The sequence below is a fragment of the Mangifera indica genome, chromosome 20, assembly GCF_011075055.1.
Source record: "Mangifera indica cultivar Alphonso chromosome 20, CATAS_Mindica_2.1, whole genome shotgun sequence".
In the NCBI taxonomy this organism is placed as follows: domain Eukaryota; kingdom Viridiplantae; phylum Streptophyta; class Magnoliopsida; order Sapindales; family Anacardiaceae; genus Mangifera; species Mangifera indica.
Window position 1 is genome coordinate 9,345,996 of NC_058156.1, and position 20,946 is coordinate 9,366,941.

General features: G+C 33.1%; 2 protein-coding genes, 1 long non-coding RNA gene and 1 pseudogene across 3 annotated transcripts; 2 read left to right on the forward strand and 2 right to left on the reverse strand.

The window, feature by feature from the left end:
* Positions 1-278: 278 nt before the first annotated feature.
* LOC123204863 lies at positions 279-3,833 on the forward strand (annotated as a pseudogene).
* Positions 3,834-5,293: 1,460 nt separating this feature from the next.
* On the forward strand, positions 5,294-7,715 carry LOC123204542. The gene is made up of 2 exons (XR_006499575.1): positions 5,294-5,636; positions 7,396-7,715. It is a non-coding gene; the product is annotated as an uncharacterized LOC123204542 (long non-coding RNA).
* Positions 7,716-7,849: 134 nt separating this feature from the next.
* On the reverse strand, positions 7,850-12,109 carry LOC123204540 (glycerophosphodiester phosphodiesterase GDPD6-like). The gene is made up of 8 exons (XM_044621261.1): positions 11,953-12,109; positions 10,872-11,050; positions 10,337-10,520; positions 10,081-10,155; positions 9,453-9,562; positions 8,860-9,078; positions 8,421-8,576; positions 7,850-8,231 (listed from the first exon to the last, which is right to left on the reverse strand). Exons 1-8 carry the CDS (start codon positions 12,032-12,034, stop codon positions 8,001-8,003), a joined length of 1,236 nt encoding a protein of 411 aa, XP_044477196.1. The 5' UTR covers positions 12,035-12,109; the 3' UTR covers positions 7,850-8,000.
* A 2,245-nt stretch (positions 12,110-14,354) lies between these two features.
* Positions 14,355-17,624, reverse strand: LOC123204268. Its single transcript, XM_044620872.1, has 3 exons — positions 16,668-17,624; positions 15,786-15,830; positions 14,355-15,331 (listed from the first exon to the last, which is right to left on the reverse strand). Exons 1-3 carry the CDS (start codon positions 17,251-17,253, stop codon positions 14,547-14,549), a joined length of 1,416 nt encoding a protein of 471 aa, XP_044476807.1. The 5' UTR covers positions 17,254-17,624; the 3' UTR covers positions 14,355-14,546.
* Between the last annotated feature and the right edge of the window lie 3,322 nt (positions 17,625-20,946).

The window sequence follows — 20,946 nt, forward strand, 5'->3', positions numbered from 1 at the left end:
TAATTATAAAATAATATATTATTTGAATATTTAGAACTGAGTAAACATTTATTGTTCGCGAATTGTGTTTGAAATTTATTTGAAAAGGTTCAAAATTTAAGTGGATGCTCACCACATTGGGCTCAAACCTAATATACGAAGCCCATCAAGTCAATGGCTAACTCGTAAATATAACATAATAACGAGGTTAAAAAAAAGATAAAACAAATATACAGGCTGGTCCGAGCCTAAAACGGGCGGTATCCGACTCCGGAAACAGCAAAAGATGTTTCAAATAATGTTTTGCCGCCAAAGACTGCGTTTTCCGGTCTCAGCGGGAAACTAAAATAAGAAAGAACACACAGTACTGGCGCCAGAAAGAGTCATGACAATGCAAAATCAAACTCTGTCCTTTGATTCATTTTCATCTACCAAATTCAAAGCCTCAACAACCAGCGCAAATCTCAGAGAAAGAGAGTAAAAGGTAAAATAAAATGGCAAAAACTGTAACCCCAGATGCAATATCAATCTTATTATCAAACCCGTCTCCAAATTCGTCCTCTGATCTCCCTGAGATCGTCGTCCAAGTTTTAGATCTCAAGCTCGCTGGCAACCGATACATGTAAATCTTTTTTTTCTCCTTTATTGAAGCTAATTTTATTTGGGTGTGTGTGTGTGTGTGTGTTTTTTTTTTTTTTCTTATTGTTTTATTGTCAGGATAGATCTGGAGCTCATATTGATTTTGTATAGCTAGGGTGGAGAGATTTTGAATATGTTATTGTTTAATTTCTTGAAGCTTGATTCAAATATGCGGGTTTGTTTGTAGCTTTAATGCTAGTGACGGGAAGAAGAGGGTAAAAGGCATTTTGCCATCAAATTTATCATCAGAAGTCGTCTCAGGAAATATTCAGAACAAGGGTCTGATTCGTATTCTCGATTATGCTCTCAATGAGATCCCAACTAAATCGGAAAGTAAGCTTCAGTTTAGGGTTATTTTTTTGTTTACATTGTTCGTGAATAAAGCAATACTCTGTGGTTAAATTAATGTGGGTTTCATTTTGTTTAATTGTTTTCAGATACTTGATTGTAACGAAATGTGAAGAGGTTGGATTCTGCACTTGAAATGGAGATCAAGAGTGAGGTGAATTGTCAGGAAGCTGGTATAATTTTAAAGCCAAAACAAGAAATTGAGGTGAAGAGTGAGGTGAAAGGAGGAGGAGCTGGCATTGTTGTGAAGCCTAAACAAGAAATAATTGCTAAATCTGCTGCTCAAATAATTCACGAGCAGAGTGGAAAGTGAGTTTTTTTTGTTTAATTTATAACCGGAATGTCGTATCTACTGTTGGGTTTTGGCATAAGCTATCAAATGTTGATGTTTTATTTGCTAAATCTCAGTGTGGCTCCCGCTGCCTGAATGGCAATGACCCGAAGAGTTCATCCTCTTGTTTCCTTGAATCCCTACCAAGGCAATTGGACAATAAAGGTCCATGTTACAAGCAAAGAAAACATGCGTACTTATAAGAATGCGAAAGGAGAAGGATGCGTCTTTAATGTAGAGTTAACGGATCAAGATGTAAGTTAAAAGTTAATCTTCTTTAATAATTCTTCCATTGCAGTCATGTGCATGTGAGATTATAATAACTTGAACTTTAAAAAAAAGTATGTGACTGATGGTATAAAAACGATTCTTTGGTGTAGGGTACAAAATTTGAGCCTCAATGTTCAATGAGGCTGCAAGGAAATTCTATGACAAATTCCAATTGGGGAAGGTGTATTATATTTCTCAGGTTCTCTTAGGGTCGCTAACAAGCAATTCAAGACAGTGCAAAATGATTACGGAATGAACTTGAATGAGAATTCTGAGGTGGAGGAGGCCAGTAATGAAGAAACCTTCATCCCTGAAACAAAATTTAAATTTGTTCAAATTGATGCGTTTAGCCCTTACGTTAATGGAAATGAGCTAGTTGGTAGGAGCTATGGATCCCTTGATATAATTTTTCATGTATTACTTAATGTGAAGCTAATTTCTATGGTGCATTTCCAGATATTATTGGAGTTGTTCAGAGTGTTTCTCCGACTATAAGCATTCGAAGGAAGAGTAACAATGAAATGGTTCCAAAGCGTGATATAACCGTTGCTGATGAGACGTGAGTGCATTTGTCTTGCTTGATGTATTTTGTTTGCCTGGTATTGTTATATATTAATAATGTACTTGAATTGCAGGAAGGGGACAGTTGTCTTGTTGTGGAATGAGCTTGCAACTAATGTAGGCCAGGAACTGCTTGATATGGTTGATCAATCTCCCGTGGTAGCCATTAAATCTCTCAAAGTAGGTGATTTTCAAGGTAGTCTAAAGATGAATGTAAGATAATGAAAATAGGATTACTCTGTACGGAATAGCTGTTGTCATTTGTAATTTTATTTGTATGCTATTGCAGGCATATCTTTGTCAGCACTTAGCAGAAGCACAGTACTGATCAATCCTGATATTCCAGAAGCAAATAAGTTGAGAGCCTGGTAAGTAATTGGCATCAATCAAGTGATTGTCTTGGTTTTTCCATTATTGATACAAGTATTTTAGTTATATCCTTATTGTTATGCAGGTTTGACACTGAAGATAAAGGGACTTCAATGGCCTCTATTGGCTCTGGTTTCAGTCCGTCAACCAAGACTGGAGCAAGGTCCATGTACTCTGATCGAGTAACCCTTTCTCACATAGCAAGTGACCCATTGATGGGAGAAGAAAAGGTATCACAAGATTCACTACTTTATCTGTTAAAAAAAAATAAAACCTTACATTATGAAGATCATTGTGTTCTTTTCAACAACACTATCTTGGAATTCCATTTGGCCTAAATTTGGACTAGTTCCCTGGGTTTGAAACAGGTTTTATATGATTAAATGAAAATATGTGCAGCTTTTGTAATGAGGATTTGTTTCTCTTTTGCAGCCAGTGTATTTTAGCATCAGAGGATTCATTAGACTTGTCAAGCCTGATCAGACTATGTGGTACTGTGCTTGCAAAACTTGCAACAAAAAGGTGACAGATGGAATGGGTTATGGGTATTGGTGTGAAGGATGCCAGAAAAATGATAAAGAGTGTGTTTTAAGATGAGGGACATCCTGATATGGAAGCCATGAAGATTAATAATCTTCAATGGACTTAACAAATTTCACCTTTTCTAAAATTTTATGCTCCATTTTCCAGATACATTATGGTTGTTGGAGTTTCTGATGGAAAGCGGCGAAGCATGGATTTCTGTCTTCAATGATGAGGCAGAAAAGATAATTGGGTGCTCTGTTGATGAGCTTGAAAAATTGAAGTCACAGGTAGACAATTTGGAGCTCTCCTTTTAAACTCTAAAGTCCAAGTACCAAAATCATAAACTAGCTTTTCAGGTATTTCATAACATTGTCTCTTTCAGGTGGAAGAGAATTCATATTAAATGAAATTGAAGGAAATTACTTGGGTTCCTTATCCTTTTAGGGTTAGTGTCACTCAACATGAATACAACAATGAGAAGAGAAAAAGGATAACTGCTAGAGCTGTTGCTCCAGTTGACTTTGCTGCAGAATCCAAGTTTTTGCTTGAAGAGTTAACAAAAAGAAAGCCTCAATATAAGATGTGTTTAACTTTATCTTTAGATTCTCTGGTTAATGTTATCTTTATGATCCCATTTTCTTGCTTGTATATGATAATTGATGGAAGTTCAATTCATTTAGGAAATCTGACTGTTAGTTCTCACATCACTTTGCTTGTAAAATATGCCTGAGGCTCAAGCTGTCAAATCAAAGTATTTTTTCCTTTGCCCGTGACACCTAATAAAAATTATCTAAGTTCTCATGCAAACCAATTTCTATTTACAACTTTTGATCAATTTCCAGAAAATCATGTATCATAATTGTGTAACAGTCGCACGTTTAGCTGATATTGTTTAATCCTTTTTTAAGAGTTTGGCTTTTGAGTTTGTTTCTTGAGTGGAGATCAAGTTTGATGTTTGTTAGCTCTATAGTCTATATACATGTATTTGAAATGAGTTCAACCAAACATTATTTAGTTCAATTCGTTTGCATCTTTAGATCCATGCTTCTTATATGCAAGATTTGTATTGACATTTCAGATTGTATGAATCTAAGATCCAGTGAAGTTGGATTAGCAAAAGTTGCCTTCTGTATATTTATTATTAGCATTTAATGGAAATGTTTGCATGAAGATGGCAGTGGGCATGTCGGGTTGGGTTGGTTTTGACACAGCACACTGTGCCAAGGGGTTGGGCAAGTCAAACCCTTAGGATTGAAGGGTCTATGGTATGATCTAAGGATTTTTGGATCATATCTTTATATGTTGGTTTATCAAAATATAATAATGGATTGTATCCCTTTCAACTATGCCAAAAAAAGGCAGTTTAGATTATGTCGTGGGCAGTCTAACCCTTTTGATATGTTTATGTTTATATATTGATATCTTTTTTTCCTTTCTTCATTTATGACCAAGGGTTTTGAACAAAATCTTTGAAGAATAGAACTTATTTGCTAATTTAAAAATCTTTGCAATTATCTTTTAGCTCATGGTTATGCAAGTATTCATGAGGTGTTTGAATTAGGATTACAAACGAATCAAGTTGCTCATAAGTTAATGCTCAATTTGTGTAAAGTTGGATTAGACTCGATTATTATTAAATTAAGCTTAAGTTTAGTGTTGCATGGATTAGTGAAGACAAAATTTGGATCTTAAGATTGAGAATTATAGGAGGGTTAGGTGGTCTCATCTTAGGCTCCAGCCCATAGCTATATATTCTCTTGTTGAAAGTCTTTAAGCAATGTTTTGTTAAAATTTATTTTAATTAAAAACATATTTTATCACAATTCACTTTTTAGCTGGAAACAACACATTTATTCAAATTTATGGCTCGATTTGGTTCGAATTTATAACTCAAATCAATTCGAATTTATAGTTCGAATGAATGGTTCGAATAAGTAATTTTGAATATTATTTAGATAAAATGAAGTTATTTCGTCAATGAATTACAAACTCAAACTATGAATCCGAATTATAAATTTGAATCAAATTAAATAATAAATTTGAACTATTGATTCGAATTATAAAATTTAATCGAACTAAGTTAAACAATTTTTCATTCATACTAAATCTAATTTTTGTTTTATAAATTCGAATTAAATTTAAATTAAAATATTTTTTATTTAAATCAAACTTGAATCAAAGAGTATTTAGACTCAGATTAGTGTGTATATACCCCTAGTTTGAACTGGGGGAAGCAATTGTTTATGTAGTTGTTCTACAAGCTTTTGAAAACGTAGTCTAATTCTAGTCTATCTTTTGCCAAGTTTAACCTCATGTATTTTTAATAAAATCTGAGGCTCTTCCTTTATTGCGGCGGAGGGTACACTAGATCTGATTCGGTGGAAATAAACGGCATCGTTTCATGATATTCAACTTAACAAAACCATGGACCCGCCCCATCTTCATATAGCTGCCGTCCAAACCAAACCCTAATTTTTTCCTGACAGGCCTCACTCTGCATCAGATTACAGCTGCTAAAGCTACTAATAGTTCTCCGCTGGAATTATGAGTATAGATTAACAAGTTAATTAGAGCATCGAATGGTTTCATCTATGGCATTATGTCACCAAAATCGGTATTTTTTTTTTTCAGTTGAACAGTTCTCAGCCATTTTTTAATCGAATTAAGATATTTGTTTTTTGTAAAAGAAAACTAAACTTGAGATTAAATCTTAATTATTGATGTTTGTTTTTCCCTATTTTCTACATTATTCGCTACAACTTGGATATGATATCAAACATGTAAACATATGAGCGGGACGATAATGGTGGTATGACGTTTATTGTTCTTTCTTATTCTTGGCAAAATTTGAATTTTTGTTGAAATGCGCTTCTACATAAGTAGTTTTGGTGAAGGAAAAGTAAATTTCAGATCTTTTTAGCAAGTAACAGTTATGAGCAGTAAGGTAATGTTTGTAGTGATGATCGATGTTTTATTGTTCATTCTAATTCAATTTTAGCGGTTTCTTAGCAATTTTTTAGTCCAAATTGAATTGATTTGCTGCATAAGTAGTATTGGTTAAAAGAAAAGTAGATTTCAGTAAAACTTAATTATATATTTTTTTTTCTTATTTTTCTATGTTATTCATAACAACTTGGATATGATGGCAAAGTAAAAGGTATGAGCAGGAAGATAATGTTGGTAGTGATGATTAATGTGAGGTTATGGGATTGGCTTGAATGGGAGAGGGCCCTAGTTCTTTGTTTGAGTGATGACATCGTGACTGTCGCAACCTCTCCTACAAAGAATTGTGCTATTGCATTGGGTTGAAATAAAAGGCGTGGGTTGCATTCTAGTATTGAATGCTAACCTAGACTTCTCCCGACATTGGCTTATATATTCCCATGCTTTACACATCTATCACCTCCCACCATGCTTCGTGCACTGATCAAACCTGCATGCTGATCCTAAATTTTCCTCATATGTTGCACAAACAAAATGGTGTGAAAGAAAAACGATTTTGTTGAATTAAAAGAAAAATTACAACAAAGAAGGGTCCCAATCTACCAAGTGTTCTAGTTGGAAACTGATCTGCAGAGGTCCTCTGTATACAATTTTTATCCGAAAATGTTGAAATTATTTAAACACAAAGGAGTAGGGAAGGGGCATTCAACATTTTGGGGATAATAATTGTATTCAAAGGAGCTTTACATATCAGTTTCCAGGTGAAGCACCTAGTAGATTTAGACTGTTCTTATAAAATATAATTTCATTTTTATTTAACACCAATTTGTTTGTCCTAACATTAGTTTTGATTTCTGATTTCATTGTAGGATGGATACTTTTCTAACTTACGGTATATTCAGCCCTCTCTGTCTGTGCATAGATATACTGCAACTGGTTATAATAATAATTCTGGAGAAGACTTCTCTGATTTTTTTTTTTTAATTTTTATTATTGAGATTGGAGTAAATGTGCTCTGTTTATTGAAGCTGAAATGATAAAAAAAATTTGACCTAGGTTCACTTGAAATATCAATTTCATTATGGTTTAAGAGCCTTAGAAATTCACACTATAACCATCATCTTATTATTTTCTTTTGTAATGAAATTATGTGTTAATCTTTTTCCTATTCATTGTTTGAAAATGAAACATAACAGATTTGGAGTATACCCGTTTCTCTATAAATAGGAAGTTTGCTGTTTCAAATATTGTGGGATCTCTTCTATGTTAGGTTTTTGTTATTAAGTCAATCCCTAAGGTAATGAAAAGAGTTTTGTTCACAAATTTCACCTTCATGCCGGATGATTCATCACTAGCTATGAAATTTGATTTCATTTTAGATTAATCTTCTATTATATTCTTTTAAAAACATTTAATTTCTTCATTGTCAGGTTGACAATATTGGTGGGTGTTGGAAGAGTAATAAGTTTTTACCTACTATAAAAGACAATGGAGACCTAAAGAAGACCTTGAAGAAGTTTCAATATTTTCATTGAGATGCTTCTAATGTTACATCTGTTGAGTTTTGCAAGAACAAGTTCATGTAAGAACCCTTCCTGGCCAATCTTCATCCTATTTTTCTTGGTATTGTTGTCATCGGGAATGACTTTGGTTCACTTTTGAAATCAGCTCAAATCTTTGCTTCCATTGTATTGTCTTGAATGTGATTTTATCTTTTCACTAAATTGTTATGAAATAAGGTGTCTTGTAAGTGATATATTGTTAGAAAACACAGATGATAGGGACCTTATTATCAGCCACCATTAGAGCTTATAGTAAAGCAAAATTCATCAAATTCCAAAAACTGACATAAGAAAATTCACATAGATTACCAACTAAATTGCATTTCAAAGCAAACGTAAGATCGTTTATTTCTTTCGAAAGCATTTCAATAAATCTAGGAGTGAATACTAAAATCCTCAAATTTTGCTTCTCTTGAGGTTGCAGATGTGGTGATTCTATGGTACATACATGCTTGTACAATTTATATTATACCCTATGATGCAAGCAACGCCTTGATTTTTTGTAGCAATTTGGATGCTTTGTGCTCATCTTCCCCTTCAACTGGAGATGCCCATTCCTGGTAAAGATGAAGACTGCCTGTGAAGTCTGTGAAAAGTCCATCGACCCCAATCTTGTTCAACCAGTAGTCATACTCTTGATATGGATCTTGGTTAAAGTTGAAGTGTAAGAACAAGTTTTCATTCCGGTAAGTGTATGGGTGCACCTGCATTTTGAATTATATTGATGAACAAAGGGCTAAATGTAACGGAAACAGTTATCGAATCATGGTTAAACACATTATGCTACCATAAGAATGCAAATATTCAAGTGAAGATCCAAAAGATGCGACTTAACCTTGAAAATTTTAGATTATGATGAAAATCTGCAACCTAGAATTTACAGAAAAATTCACCTGTAAGTCACGGGCATGTGCTTTGGTGACAAGATCGGTTGGAGTCTGCAAATAATTGTTTACCACTGGAACTATGGTATCCTTCCATGGTCCGATGCCAACGACATATTCTTTAATATAATCAAGATAAGAATCGGAAGTGATTTCCCAGTATGTCTGCAAATCACATGGACAATCTTCCGTCAGATATTTACAGTTTAATCTAATTCAGAAGGAAAACAAGACGGCATATACAACAAACTAGACAACAGAGATGGTTAGTTCGTGTCATAGAATTCTTCAAATTACAATACCGATTGATCCAACCATCTCATTTACATATAGATAATTGCATAATTTGTCGACCTTTTCAGAAAAAAACTTTCAGATACACATCATACAAAATCTAGCTTCATTATGTGAAACAGGTGACTCGAAGCTATGTTGGTCTATGACAAACCTGTTTAGTGTCTTGAGTTTGAACTGTGATATCATCAATCAAGAAGATTTTGGGCAAGTCTGTCAGATTCGATACATACACAAGTGAGGTTGGAGCAAAGGATTGGATAAATGCAGGTTGCTTCAACCATTCTTTCGACATATATGAACCATGGTATCCGTACTTCTTAAGTGTCTCCACAAACTTGTCCTCAAATCTCTTACCATTGGGCCATTTCACCTATTAGCAGTGAACAATTTCTAAAAGTTAATTCAACAATGAGAAAACTATATGCATATACTTTTGAATATACAGATGATGTGTTATCATGTGATTGGATAATTTTAAATTAAATATAAAATAACATCTAATCAGATAATGATATATTATTTGAATACTTATTTGTGTACTAAAAAATGTGTGTACATAACATTGTTCATTTAGTAGATATTCGAAAGTTATTCACTCCATACAAATATCTTTGCAAGGTTTTTGGGTGAAAGATAGGAAAGAGTAGCAAATGATGTATCTCTTAAACTCAATATAATTTGAAGCAATCACACTTTGCCTGGACAACTATTTTCTGTGACAGCTTGAAGAAGAAAATTACTCACATGCTGATTGATAAATACTGGATCTTTTATCTCTGGGTATATTCCAACAACTCTTGATGCATCTAGAGCAATTGAAATGTACTCTTCAAACGTAATAATTTGAAATCTTCCTGAGCAATACACACAAAAAATACAGTTAATTATCGTTATTTTTTCCCTAAGTCAATAAATTTCTTGTATACTTTTAAGAAGAGTTTCGAGCGTATAATATTGTCTTGAAGAGTTGTAGCATAGAATGTTTAAACGGACTTTATGATTACAAAGCAGTAAACCCACGGTAATTAGCTTCTGAAAAATAACTTTTCAAGACTGAAATTAATTGTCTCTGACTGAATAATAAGGAAATGCAAATTAATTAAGACACACTTTTGATGATATTTAACACAATGAGAAATCATCGGGTATACTGATTTTTAAAATACCAAAAGAAACAATTGTCAGCCGGCTATGCAATGAGTACTGTGCAAGCAGCAATGTTGTTATATCTGGGAAAAACCACATCTTCATTGATGATACAAGATTTAAAGCGACATGTATTTTTTAACCAGAAAAAATTTGACTTGAGTTGGTGGATATTATGGATGGAATATGAAGAAATTCGCATAATGTAACTGGGAGAGTAACTAACCATTGTATTGTTGATCCCGGAATTTGTACCTCTGATTCACCCTTAAAGTCTTCAGTTCTTGCAGTGTGAAATCAACTGCATTCAATTGGAACAAAATTTGAAATTTGAATCAAAACTTTTCAAGAGCTCAATAGGAAACGAATGACTGCAATGATACTTTCAAAAACATGGATAAATCATAAATATGTGCCCAGCAACACAACACGATCATATTCTGGTGGGGTTAGAAAGCATAAGTAGGAAGAACATTCCATACCAACAAAAAACCCTGTAATGTTGACCTCTTCAACCTCATAGGTTGTTTTACGATTTGCAAATTCCGTGTGATTTGCAATGTTAGTGGTGTCATCAAGATAAACGTCATGCATGCATATAAGAACACCATCTTTTGAAGAAAGAATGTCTGTTTCTATGAAGTCTGCGCCTTCTTCAATAGCTCTCTGAAAGATGCAATCATAAGTACACACATGATCAAATGGTAAGTAGAAAGTTTATCAATTGACACAAGCAAGATACTTCTTCACCTCTAATCCAGCAGCTGATAAGCAATCTACTCAAAATACTAAAAATGAGTAAAAAAGAACTACAATAGATGCATAAACCAACAGATGATGTTCTGAATCAACAAATAATTATACGTGATCAGCTGAATGCATAAACAAGTACTAAAAATCCCAATTCTGACATCTTTTACCTTCCCCTCACTCCAAAAGAAGATAAAGAAGATAAAAGAACATGGAGAAGAAATTACACAGAACATAAAATCACTATATGTGCATGCCAACACGTACCAAGTATGCAGCAGCAGTTTCTTCAGGGAACTCTCCATTTGAACCTCGGTGTGCAATGTTATACGGTCTAGAGGTTTGTAAAGGCTGTCTCTCACCTTTATTAACTTTACTTGGAAGTGGGTATAGGGGCCTTGCAGTGCACCCAATAACAAGCATTAGAAAGAACAGAGGGCGAAAGCCTGCGAAGTGCCATTATTTCAAATGAATCCATCACTTAAATCTACCTAAAAGTGAATCATTGCTGATATGCTTATATATGCACTGCAATCTAATATGATTATTTTACCCCATTCCAAATATATGCATTAATCACAGAAAATCAGAGAGTTATCTATTTAACATTAATCAGAGGCAAATATCTACAATGTGAGAGAATGAAGAAACAAGCCAATGTGATTACTTTAGCCCAAAGTTACCGAAAGTTGTATTCTTCTAGTTTTTTAACATCAAAAGGCATCACTAAGAAGCCATATTGCTCCCTGGTTATAAGAAACTGTAAAGCATGCCCACACCTTTGCATATGTGCACAAGCCAAAAGGTGTCTGCCGAATGGAAGCATTCATGCACATAACTAGCATACCATGCTCTTTCAATGGGCTTTGGAAGCTATGATCAATTGATCCAGAAACAATTTGGATTTATCTAACAAATATAAAACAATATATTCCAAATTGGTGTTGGAGAAAACTCAATTAAGAACTCATATAAATACTTAGAAAACAAACAATAACAACAACAAAAGAATCTAAAATATTAAATGAGAAAGAACGGAGGGACATCACATTCTCATATCAAATCAAACTACAAAATAAACTAGTAAACAGAAAACCTCATAAAATCATACATGGATATACAAACAATAAAGCGAAGAAAAGCATAAATATAGATTACAAAACAATTATAAACCAACAAAATCAAACTACAAATGAATGCAATCCCAGAATCCAAAATGTCGTGGAGACATATCCTATACAATCAAACCACAAAAAGGTCGAAAACCCAGAAAGCATAGATCTAAACTAAACAAGAAAGCAACTGAAAGATCATTAGTTCTTAAGAAAGTCGAGAATTTAAAGCTTACCACTACCAGTTAAACTTAAACCCATGGCTTTTCCCTCGGTTCTCACCTTTGTTCCTTCAAGGTTGACCATATTTATTTCCATAATTCTAATTTATAAAGAAACTCACAACGTGTTGAATATCAAGGCCTTCATTATCGTGTTAAACGCAGAATATGCTAGAAAATATACTACTTTGACTAGAAAAAGAAATGATTTTTTTTTGGAAAGAAAAAAATTTGACGAAAACCCTGTTGTGTAATTATCTTTTGATCGCCATGTCGTGTAATCTACGTAGCTTTGAATGCTATTTAGAAGAAGCTAATTACCACTTTATTTTTAATTTATTATTTTTAAAAAAAATTTTTTTTTTCTTGTTGAATGTAAGATAGGAGGCAGCCGGCTCGGGCTTGACTCGAGTTCGGCTCGAGCTTGACTCGAGTTCCGCTTATTTTCAGCTTGGTTCAGTTCGTTTTTCTTTAGCAAAACGACATCGTTTTTAATATATATGGATCAAAACGATGTCGTTTTGTATAAAAAAATTTTTAAAAAAATCTATCGAACCAATCCGAGCCAGTTCTAACTCGATCGAGCCGAACAAAGCCCAACTTGTTTTGGGCTCAAATCGAACCAAATCGAGCTCGAGCTTGAGTCCAACCCTAGGAGGCACAAAGTAATAAAATTAATTTGATATTTTTTATTATTTGTAATGAGGTGGATAATTATTTGCATATATATTTTCTTAAGCTAAAATTTATTATTCAAGGCTTTGAGCCAACAAGACACAAGTGAGTTGAAAAATGTCAACTATGGAAATTATAAAGGCCAAAAGACTTATTTCTATTGAAAGAATGTTGCATCATCAAATTTTTATCTGTTAATTTTGAAAAATCTATTTATTCATTTATAAACAATTAAAATTAATAAAACTCTAATTTCATAAAATTTTATCTCTTTTTCCTCTTTAAACTCTAAAAACTAATAATTTTCTTCTTTCCCTGCTAAAGTTTAGTTTTTAATTTCCAACAATATCTTCGAAGCCATCTTCGATAGCCCCTCCCTTTTGATGCTTTCTCTTTCTTCGATGGTGTCTCTCTTGGCATCTCTCTTTCTCTACTGATTCACTATTTAAACTGAGAAGACGAAACTGTTTGTCTTTATCAACGAAGATGAAAGATCTTATTTTCGTTTGAAAAGACGGTTGTCTATCTAAAAGATAACTCTCATCTTCTTTTGGGGAGACAACTATATTTCTAAACGAAGACAAGGCCATTATAATATATGACTTGGTCTAATAGTTAATCTGATGAGTAGGATTCCTTTTACTCAAATAAATCCAAAGAAAGAAGTTAGCATGAGAGAACAGGATGGCAATACCCCATTTTAGTCTTTGCAGGAAAAACTTTTTTTCGTTCCTAATAATCCTTGTTTCATCACCATGCAAATATTTTTCTCCCCTTCCTCTTTTATCTCTATGAAAAAAAATATATAATATTTATTAAGGATCAGAATATTATAAAATTATTCAAAACTTTTGAGAGTTATTTAAGATATAAGAGTTTAGGAAATATACAAAGAATTAAATAAGTCAGGGAAAAGATGAGTTGGGATATACTTATTCCTATCCTCTACTGTAAAAATTTTAGTCATTCATATCCTCACGCCCACCCCATTCCTGTATTTATCGAAAAATCTTAAAACTTGCCGAAAACCGATTTCACAAACCAATTCATCATTTCTTGAAGGAGCATGTCATCTTTGATATGGAATAATAAATTATTTTCAAAAATGGCTAAATTAAATAAATATATGTCTTTAAATTAGTTTATATGGTTAATTATTTGCTCTGTGGTAAAATACTATATATATTCATTTTGAATATATAAATAAGTATAAATTTATGTATATCATCATATAATTAAATGTTATTTTATTTTTAATTGAAAATATACAAAGTAGGTATAGTTTAATTCACAGTGGAAAAGCTAGTAAAAGAGGATATATATCATTTTTACATTCACAAATACTATAAGATAAACGATCAATCTTTCTACTAAAATTACAATTTACTTGTCAAAAAAAGTCATAGTTTCTTTAAATGTTTCTCCTGTCTCATGAACTGCTAAATTGCCATTTTGTCAAAAATGTTTAACGGTTTCCTCAAAATAGTTGTTCTACATTCTTTTTCTTTATCTTCCCTCAATCCAAACCTGTTTAAATTCACTAATGTCAGTTAAAGAAAACCATTGAAGATCTTGCTAAGCTGACAGAGGGTTTTCCTGGTTTGGATGGAGCTCCTCTAGTTTCCCAGGAAGATACTTCTGTAAATAAACTGAGTTCATATTTTTCTGTCCATTAAATTCTTCAGTCAGATTCTTTAAAATGATTTATGAAGTAAGAAAAATAGCTGAAGTAATGTCAGATGGACACAAAACTATGCATTGATCCATTCAGAGATGGCTCTTTCAGGAGTTCTGTAAAGCAAAATAAAAGGGCATTCTCTTCTTAAGAAGGGAGTTTTCTTTAATCCAAAGAGAAAAAAACAACAAAGGTGACTGAGAAAAGTATAAGTTACTGCTTGGTTTAGGTTCCAAGAGGGGCGACAAAGCCACCACTGCTACTGCTGACCTTGAGCTGAAAGGGCAGAATGGACGGTGATGTGCTTCATGGGGTTCTGCAGATCCTTGCCACCAGCGTGCTTAACAAACTCTGCCGGTGAGAGAAAGCTGCCATGGCATATACACACTATACATACTTGATCTTTTGTGTATGTGTATAGAAAGCCTTCAATTCTCTTTCCATTTGGACCATCCCCAGTGGTAGTTACACTGGGCATCAGTTTCATCACATCTATCCCATTGTGTTCAAAGTTTCCACTAATAATTCCAGGCCACTTGCACTGATTCTCTGGCTTGGCTTCGGCTGGCTGGACTAACATTCCATTTAGGGTTGTCCCGGGAGAGGTCATAGGTTCTATGCACCTTGGATCTGATGGCTGGTGGAACCTGCTAGTTTGGTTAGTTTCTATGTTCCTTGGATCTGATGACGAGTGGAACCTACTAAGTTGGTTAGTTACTACATTCCTTGGATCTGATGGTGGGTGGAACTTGCTAGATTGGTTACGCTCTATGTTACTTTGATCTGATGGTGGGTCGAACCTGCTAGTTTGGTTAGTTTCTATGTTCCTTGGATCCGATGATGAGTGGAACCTACTAGGTTGGTTAGGTACTACTTTCCTTGGATCCGCTGGTGGGTGGAATTTGCTAGGTTGGATAGGCTCTATGTTCCTTTGATCCAATGACGGGTGGAACTTGCTAGGTTGGTTAGGAGCAGCTGAACCCTCTGGTCCTGTAGGATATTTGTGCAGTTTTGGTTGGTTAGGTGCGGCTGAACCTTTCCGTCCTGCAAGAAATGTGTGCAATTAAGTTAAATGTCTTTTAGCAATCATAAAGGCAAGTCAAAACTACACAATAATGCTTCTGCAGCTGAGGAGTTTCTCATTTTCAAATCCTCCCTGAAAAATCTAAGCTACCCAAGCTCCAAATGCTATGAACCTCTGATATAGCATGCTCTACTTATGGTCCACGTACTCAATATGCAAAAGAAACCAGATTGGAAAATGTTAAGCATAACAAGCTATTTCAAAAGCACAAAAAAAGATTTTCAATCATGTACTGCTTGTTCTTTTGTCTTTTTTCATTTTTAAAATGTCATTGTCTCTGTCATTAGATATAATGCAGCTCATGCTTTTGAACTCCAAGAAATGGAATAATGGATATACAATACAACACAGCACAAAGGAAAAAGAATAAGTAATGGACAATTATGAATGCATGCCAAACATATAGACACTTACCATGTGCAGAAGCAGGTGCCGGAGATGGAGGCGGGAAATACATCCCTATAACAGTAAGCAAAGCATGCATTAGAGATTCATAATAAATTTTAAATTGGGAACATATTTACATTGAGAGAAGTATTAGGTCCTCAAATCTACTCTGTAATAATACGCCTACTACTACCAAAACATTTTGATCCCATGTAACGAAGATAAGACGTGACCAACACGATTAGGAAAAAGTTCTGTATTGTGGTTTGGCATATAAAACTATGAAGTAATCAATTTTGTCACTACGCAATCAAGATCAAATTTTATATTTAGGTACTGCATCATTCTTTCTTCTTTTGTCCATACATTGTTGGATCCAAATTCATTCTTTCTTTTTGTTGGCAAGTAATTGAATTCAAAACATGATTCCATCGATATGCAGTATGTACTCTTCGCAGTCGACAAAACCAAGATTCTTAGGTCATATCTTTGCATGTGGATGCCAAATAATTGTCCCAACTGTACTCCGTGATTTCTCTGTGCATGATTTCTTTTAGTTCCATGAAGATACAGCAAAAATTTACATTGGAGGTATCATGGCAATTAATTTTTCCATCTTTCTGAGGTAAAATTAATACCTTCCATCCCCAAATCTAATGTCTAACAGTAACACCTATCTTGAGTTTTATATTTCTTTTCTCTTATATTTCTTCTCTAGTAAACTACACAACCATAGAAAAGAAAAGTAAAGGTTCACAACCATGGAAACAAATTAAATTCTGATAAAATTCTATTGACAACCAACACCCCAATTATTATAGAAAGATACACAATCAATGACAAAGCAATTCAAATAGATAGAGTCTACAAAAAACAAAGGCAAAGATTAAAGAGAAAAAATTTAGATACCCTTCTTGCTCTCAGCTAAATCTCCTTTTGCTTTAATGTTAACAGTGGCTTGATAAGGAAGGGGGGTCTTGGCCAGTGAAGATGGGGCCCATGCAGCCATTTCAGCTGCAGGCAAAGGAGGCATTGGCTCCTTCAGGGAAGCTTTGGACTTTTCTTTCTCTTTATTTTCCTTGCTTATCCTCTGCCTCTCCAGAAGCCTGTTCTTCGCCTGCATTCTCCTCATAGCCCGCATTCTCCTCCTCGCCTGCAATTCCCTCAAAGTTATAAGCCCATGGCCATGCTCTTGCTTCCTCTCAGCCGGCAGAGAACAAGACCTCTCAAATGAAAAAACTTCTCCTTCACCTTCCCCAGAGCCCTTTCTCTGAGTCATTAATTCAGCCACAGAAGACGCCCTCGTTAAATGGGTCTCACCCTCAAAGTTAATCCCCAAAGAGAGTTGAAGATTAAGCTCTGGTTCATGAAGAGACTGAGAATTAGACTGTTGACAAATTTGTTTAACACTTTCAACATCAGGGGAAAACCTCTCCAAAAGATTTGTGAGCTGCTCTTTATCTTCCTTCATCATCACTCCATTGCCTCCCTCCATTTCAACTCAAACAAACCACACAAAGTAGAAGCTCAAAGGTTGAAGAAAAAGGCGACAAAACAAGAAAAGCTTACTGGGTTAGCGGTAAAATGCAGTGCAGAATCAGAAACCAGAAGCTATAAAGCTGAAGCTAGGCGTGCATGAGGGAGAAGGAGAAGCAAACACACAAAAAGGAAGAGAGAAAGGGAGAATCTGTGTGGATTGAGTTTTACAGGCTGACAACACAGACTTCAGAGACGCCACGTGGAGCTCAGTGGCGAGTGAGAGGGTTTTCATTTCCATTAACGGTTACTTGCACAGATCATCATCATCATCATCATGCAAATTTCAATGAGTCTTCAACAGTTCTTGATAGACAAACTTCGAACACTTGCTGCATCCTGCTCAATACTTTGTTTTAATACCGCGTCTTGGTGCTTTCAACCGTTGGGGTTTCTTGTAATTTTAAAAATTTTTGGGGGTTACTTGAAACTTGCTACCAAAATGTACTGAATCAAAGCTAAAAGTAAAATAATAATAAAAAAAAGACACGTAATCATTTCGAAAAACATCACGAACATTTATAAAAAGATTTAAATTTATCATATATACTCTAACTATATCATCATTTTTTTTAAAAAGTATATTGATATGTATTGTATCATACGATACGTCAACTGTATTATATCAATTACAATACATTTTATGATATATATTATTTTCTATTTATATTATTTCATATTATAAGATACATATCGTATATCATAGAGTACTAATATCTATGAGTATGGGGACTCGGTTGATTTAAACTCAAGTTTGTTGTTGCTTAATTTAGTGAACTCATAAGTTCGTATTTCAATTTGAGTATAACATATAAACCCCTAAAAATTTAAAGTCATAATTTTTATCACTAAAATCTTATTATAATGGATAAAAATATAAATTATAAGTTTTAACTTTAATCTTTCAAATTGAGTTTGAGTCTTCGCTTCTACTCTCAAGCTCAAGCTGATAAAACTCGAGATTGAACTATATGTCTGGCATATTGAGTTAAACTCAAACCAAACAATACTTAACTCCACTCATTTTCTCTACTTCTTTTCAACTTTTAAAACATTGTTAAATTTTCAAATTAAATTTGAGTAATATTATATATATCTAGTTTTAAATATCTGATTAAATATTTATATTATGTATCATTATATAATTTGGTGTCACTTTATTTTTAATTCAAAATTACATAATCTTTGTGCAAGGGAGAAGACCTAGTGAACCATTAGAACTTTTAAGGTTAACAAAACTAGTAGAACGTTAAAACTTTAAAGAAAAGATTTGAGTTCAAGCTTCTGTCATGCTTGTGAAATATCAACTAATCTAATGCAATAATTATATATCCGATTATCATACAGTAACTCGGGTTTATTTGTCAAATTAATACGGATGAGATCTCCAATTATAAACAAAAAAAAAAAATTACAATCACACAATGTAATATCACCTACGTACTTGATACTGGATATAAGTATTTTTATTGTTAAAATTTCAAAATTGGAATTTATCATTTTCAAAAGTTCAAAATTTTGTTTGTTATTGTTTTATGATGAAAATTGGATTAAAAAAAAATTAGAATATTATGTGCATAATTCAATTTACTTTTATATATTATTATTTTACTTAAAATTTTAAGTTAATAAATAGGAATTTATCATTAGTATCATATGTAACATAATTTTTTTATTTTATAAAAAATGGTCACAGAAAAAAAATATTTATAATTAAATTATAAATATAAAAATAAATTGTATAATGATTTAATGGATCTACAGAACCTTTTCATAATAGCTTAAATATTAGTCAATTAAAGATTAATTAAGGAGATTGATGAAAACAAGAAAGGGAGTGGCTGAAGGGAACTAAGGGGAGTAAGGTGGGTTCGATTGGATTTAAATCAAATTTGTTTAAACTCTTTTTTAGCTCAATTTGATCAAATTTGACACATTCATGTTTTAGCGAGCATGAACTTGAGCATAAGATTTTAATATTGTTGAGCTCAAACTCAAGTTAGAGGTTTGAATTGACCTAAATTTGAGTTCAGTTTGATTCGATTTAATTTAAATTCAATTGGGGGTAAAAAAATTAAGTGGAAGAGTGTGGACTTGGAAAAAATTTAAAAAAAGCGAAGCGTGAAAAGGGAGCATGATAATAGCCACGTGGGCTTTAAACAAAACGGTGCCCCTTTTGGAATTTTGGACATCTCTCTGCATTTTTCCTTACTCGACAAGTGTAACAAGCACCACACACTTGTAAACGCCACTCTTCCAATTCGGTGCTTCACTGTTCTACATGTGCCCTACCGCATCAACGATTTGATCACCTCTCGGTCTCTGCCACCTCAACATCTGGCTTTTTGATGCGGACCCACTTTAATATCATTACAGTAGTCTTTTCGTCTGTTCAATAACTGAATAGTTAAATCGTTCACAATTTGTGGTGGAAAGTGAGTCGTCTTGTACAGAAAAACGACGCCGTTGCGAACCACAAGCTCCTCAGATAGGCAAGTGACGAGGAATTGTTGAAAAAGGTGGGGTTCCCGATGTCCTGTTAGGGTGGGGACCAGGCTGGAACCCACAAGGGGTTCAAACCTGAAGGATGACACGTGGATAAGTTTGTGGTGACGTGTTACGGACAGGCTTTTTTTTTAATTTACTTTCGGTGACCCTCGTACGGATGGTAAACCTCAGCCTTCTCTGATCCTCCCCCTAAAGCCCTTGTGGCAGTTCCTGTAGTTGATCAAATTCAACAGGCCATAAGATTTAATCCCACACAAGTTTAGGTGAAGCCGTTTACTGTTATCCGACCAATATTGAAAAATCAAATTCTCATAAGTAAATAATTAAAATTAATCTACCTTTTTATTTAATTTAAAAAATTAATAATTTTTTTAAATTTAAATTTTAAAATATTAAAAATTTCTTTTATTAAGTTTTCATTTCTTTTATGCTCTCTTCCTCCGATGGCCTTCTCTCTTCTCTCCCTAATAAAAAAAAGTTTTATTATTTTTAATATATTATTAATTAAATGATAATTATACCTCTAAAACTAACTTATTTTATTAATTTTAATTATTTATAAATAAAAATTTAAATTTTTAATATTTAACAAAAACCAGTTTGAGTATCCAAAAAACCCTAGGTGAAAATAAGTTTTTTTATCAATTCAATAAAATTATATATATATACAATTTGAGTAAGTAAATAAATACATAAAACAACATATCATTATATAACTGTATTATTTTAAATAAAAAATAAAATAATATCTAATAATATATTATTAATATCCCTATTTATATATGTAAAAGTATATACATATAATATTTCTCAAATCAATTATGAGATATAGGTATTTTTGGATTTTGTTAATTATTGTAGAATTCATATGATGCTTAATAGAATTTTGTGTTTGTGTAATAATTAATTTTATCTCGATATATTTTTTTCATTTAAGGTTACCAAAAAAAATTATTTTAAAAATTAATAAATATAAATTCTAACTATAAATTAATAATTTGTTTGAATAAATTAATATACGTAAATATTTATTGTTTTTAAGTGGTATTAATAAAATAACACTACAATGTTATTTTACTTAAATATCTTTAATATATTAAAATAAATTTATCTAAGATAAAATTATAATAAAACTAAATATAAC

Coding starts and splice junctions, on each gene's coding strand:
- LOC123204540 (XM_044621261.1), bottom strand. CDS start 12,034: ATGGAAATAAATATGGTCAACCTTGAAGGAACAAAGGTGAGAACCGAG. Junction 9,563..10,080: donor CCGGGATCAACAATACAATG/GTTAGTTACTCT, acceptor TGTATTGCTCAG/GAAGATTTCAAATTATTACG. Junction 8,577..8,859: donor AAACTCAAGACACTAAACAG/GTTTGTCATAGA, acceptor TGTGATTTGCAG/ACATACTGGGAAATCACTTC.
- LOC123204268 (XM_044620872.1), bottom strand. CDS start 17,253: ATGGAGGGAGGCAATGGAGTGATGATGAAGGAAGATAAAGAGCAGCTC. Junction 15,831..16,667: donor TTTAGCTGAGAGCAAGAAGG/GTATCTAAATTT, acceptor TTACTGTTATAG/GGATGTATTTCCCGCCTCCA. Junction 15,332..15,785: donor GGCACCTGCTTCTGCACATG/GTAAGTGTCTAT, acceptor CATTTCTTGCAG/GACGGAAAGGTTCAGCCGCA.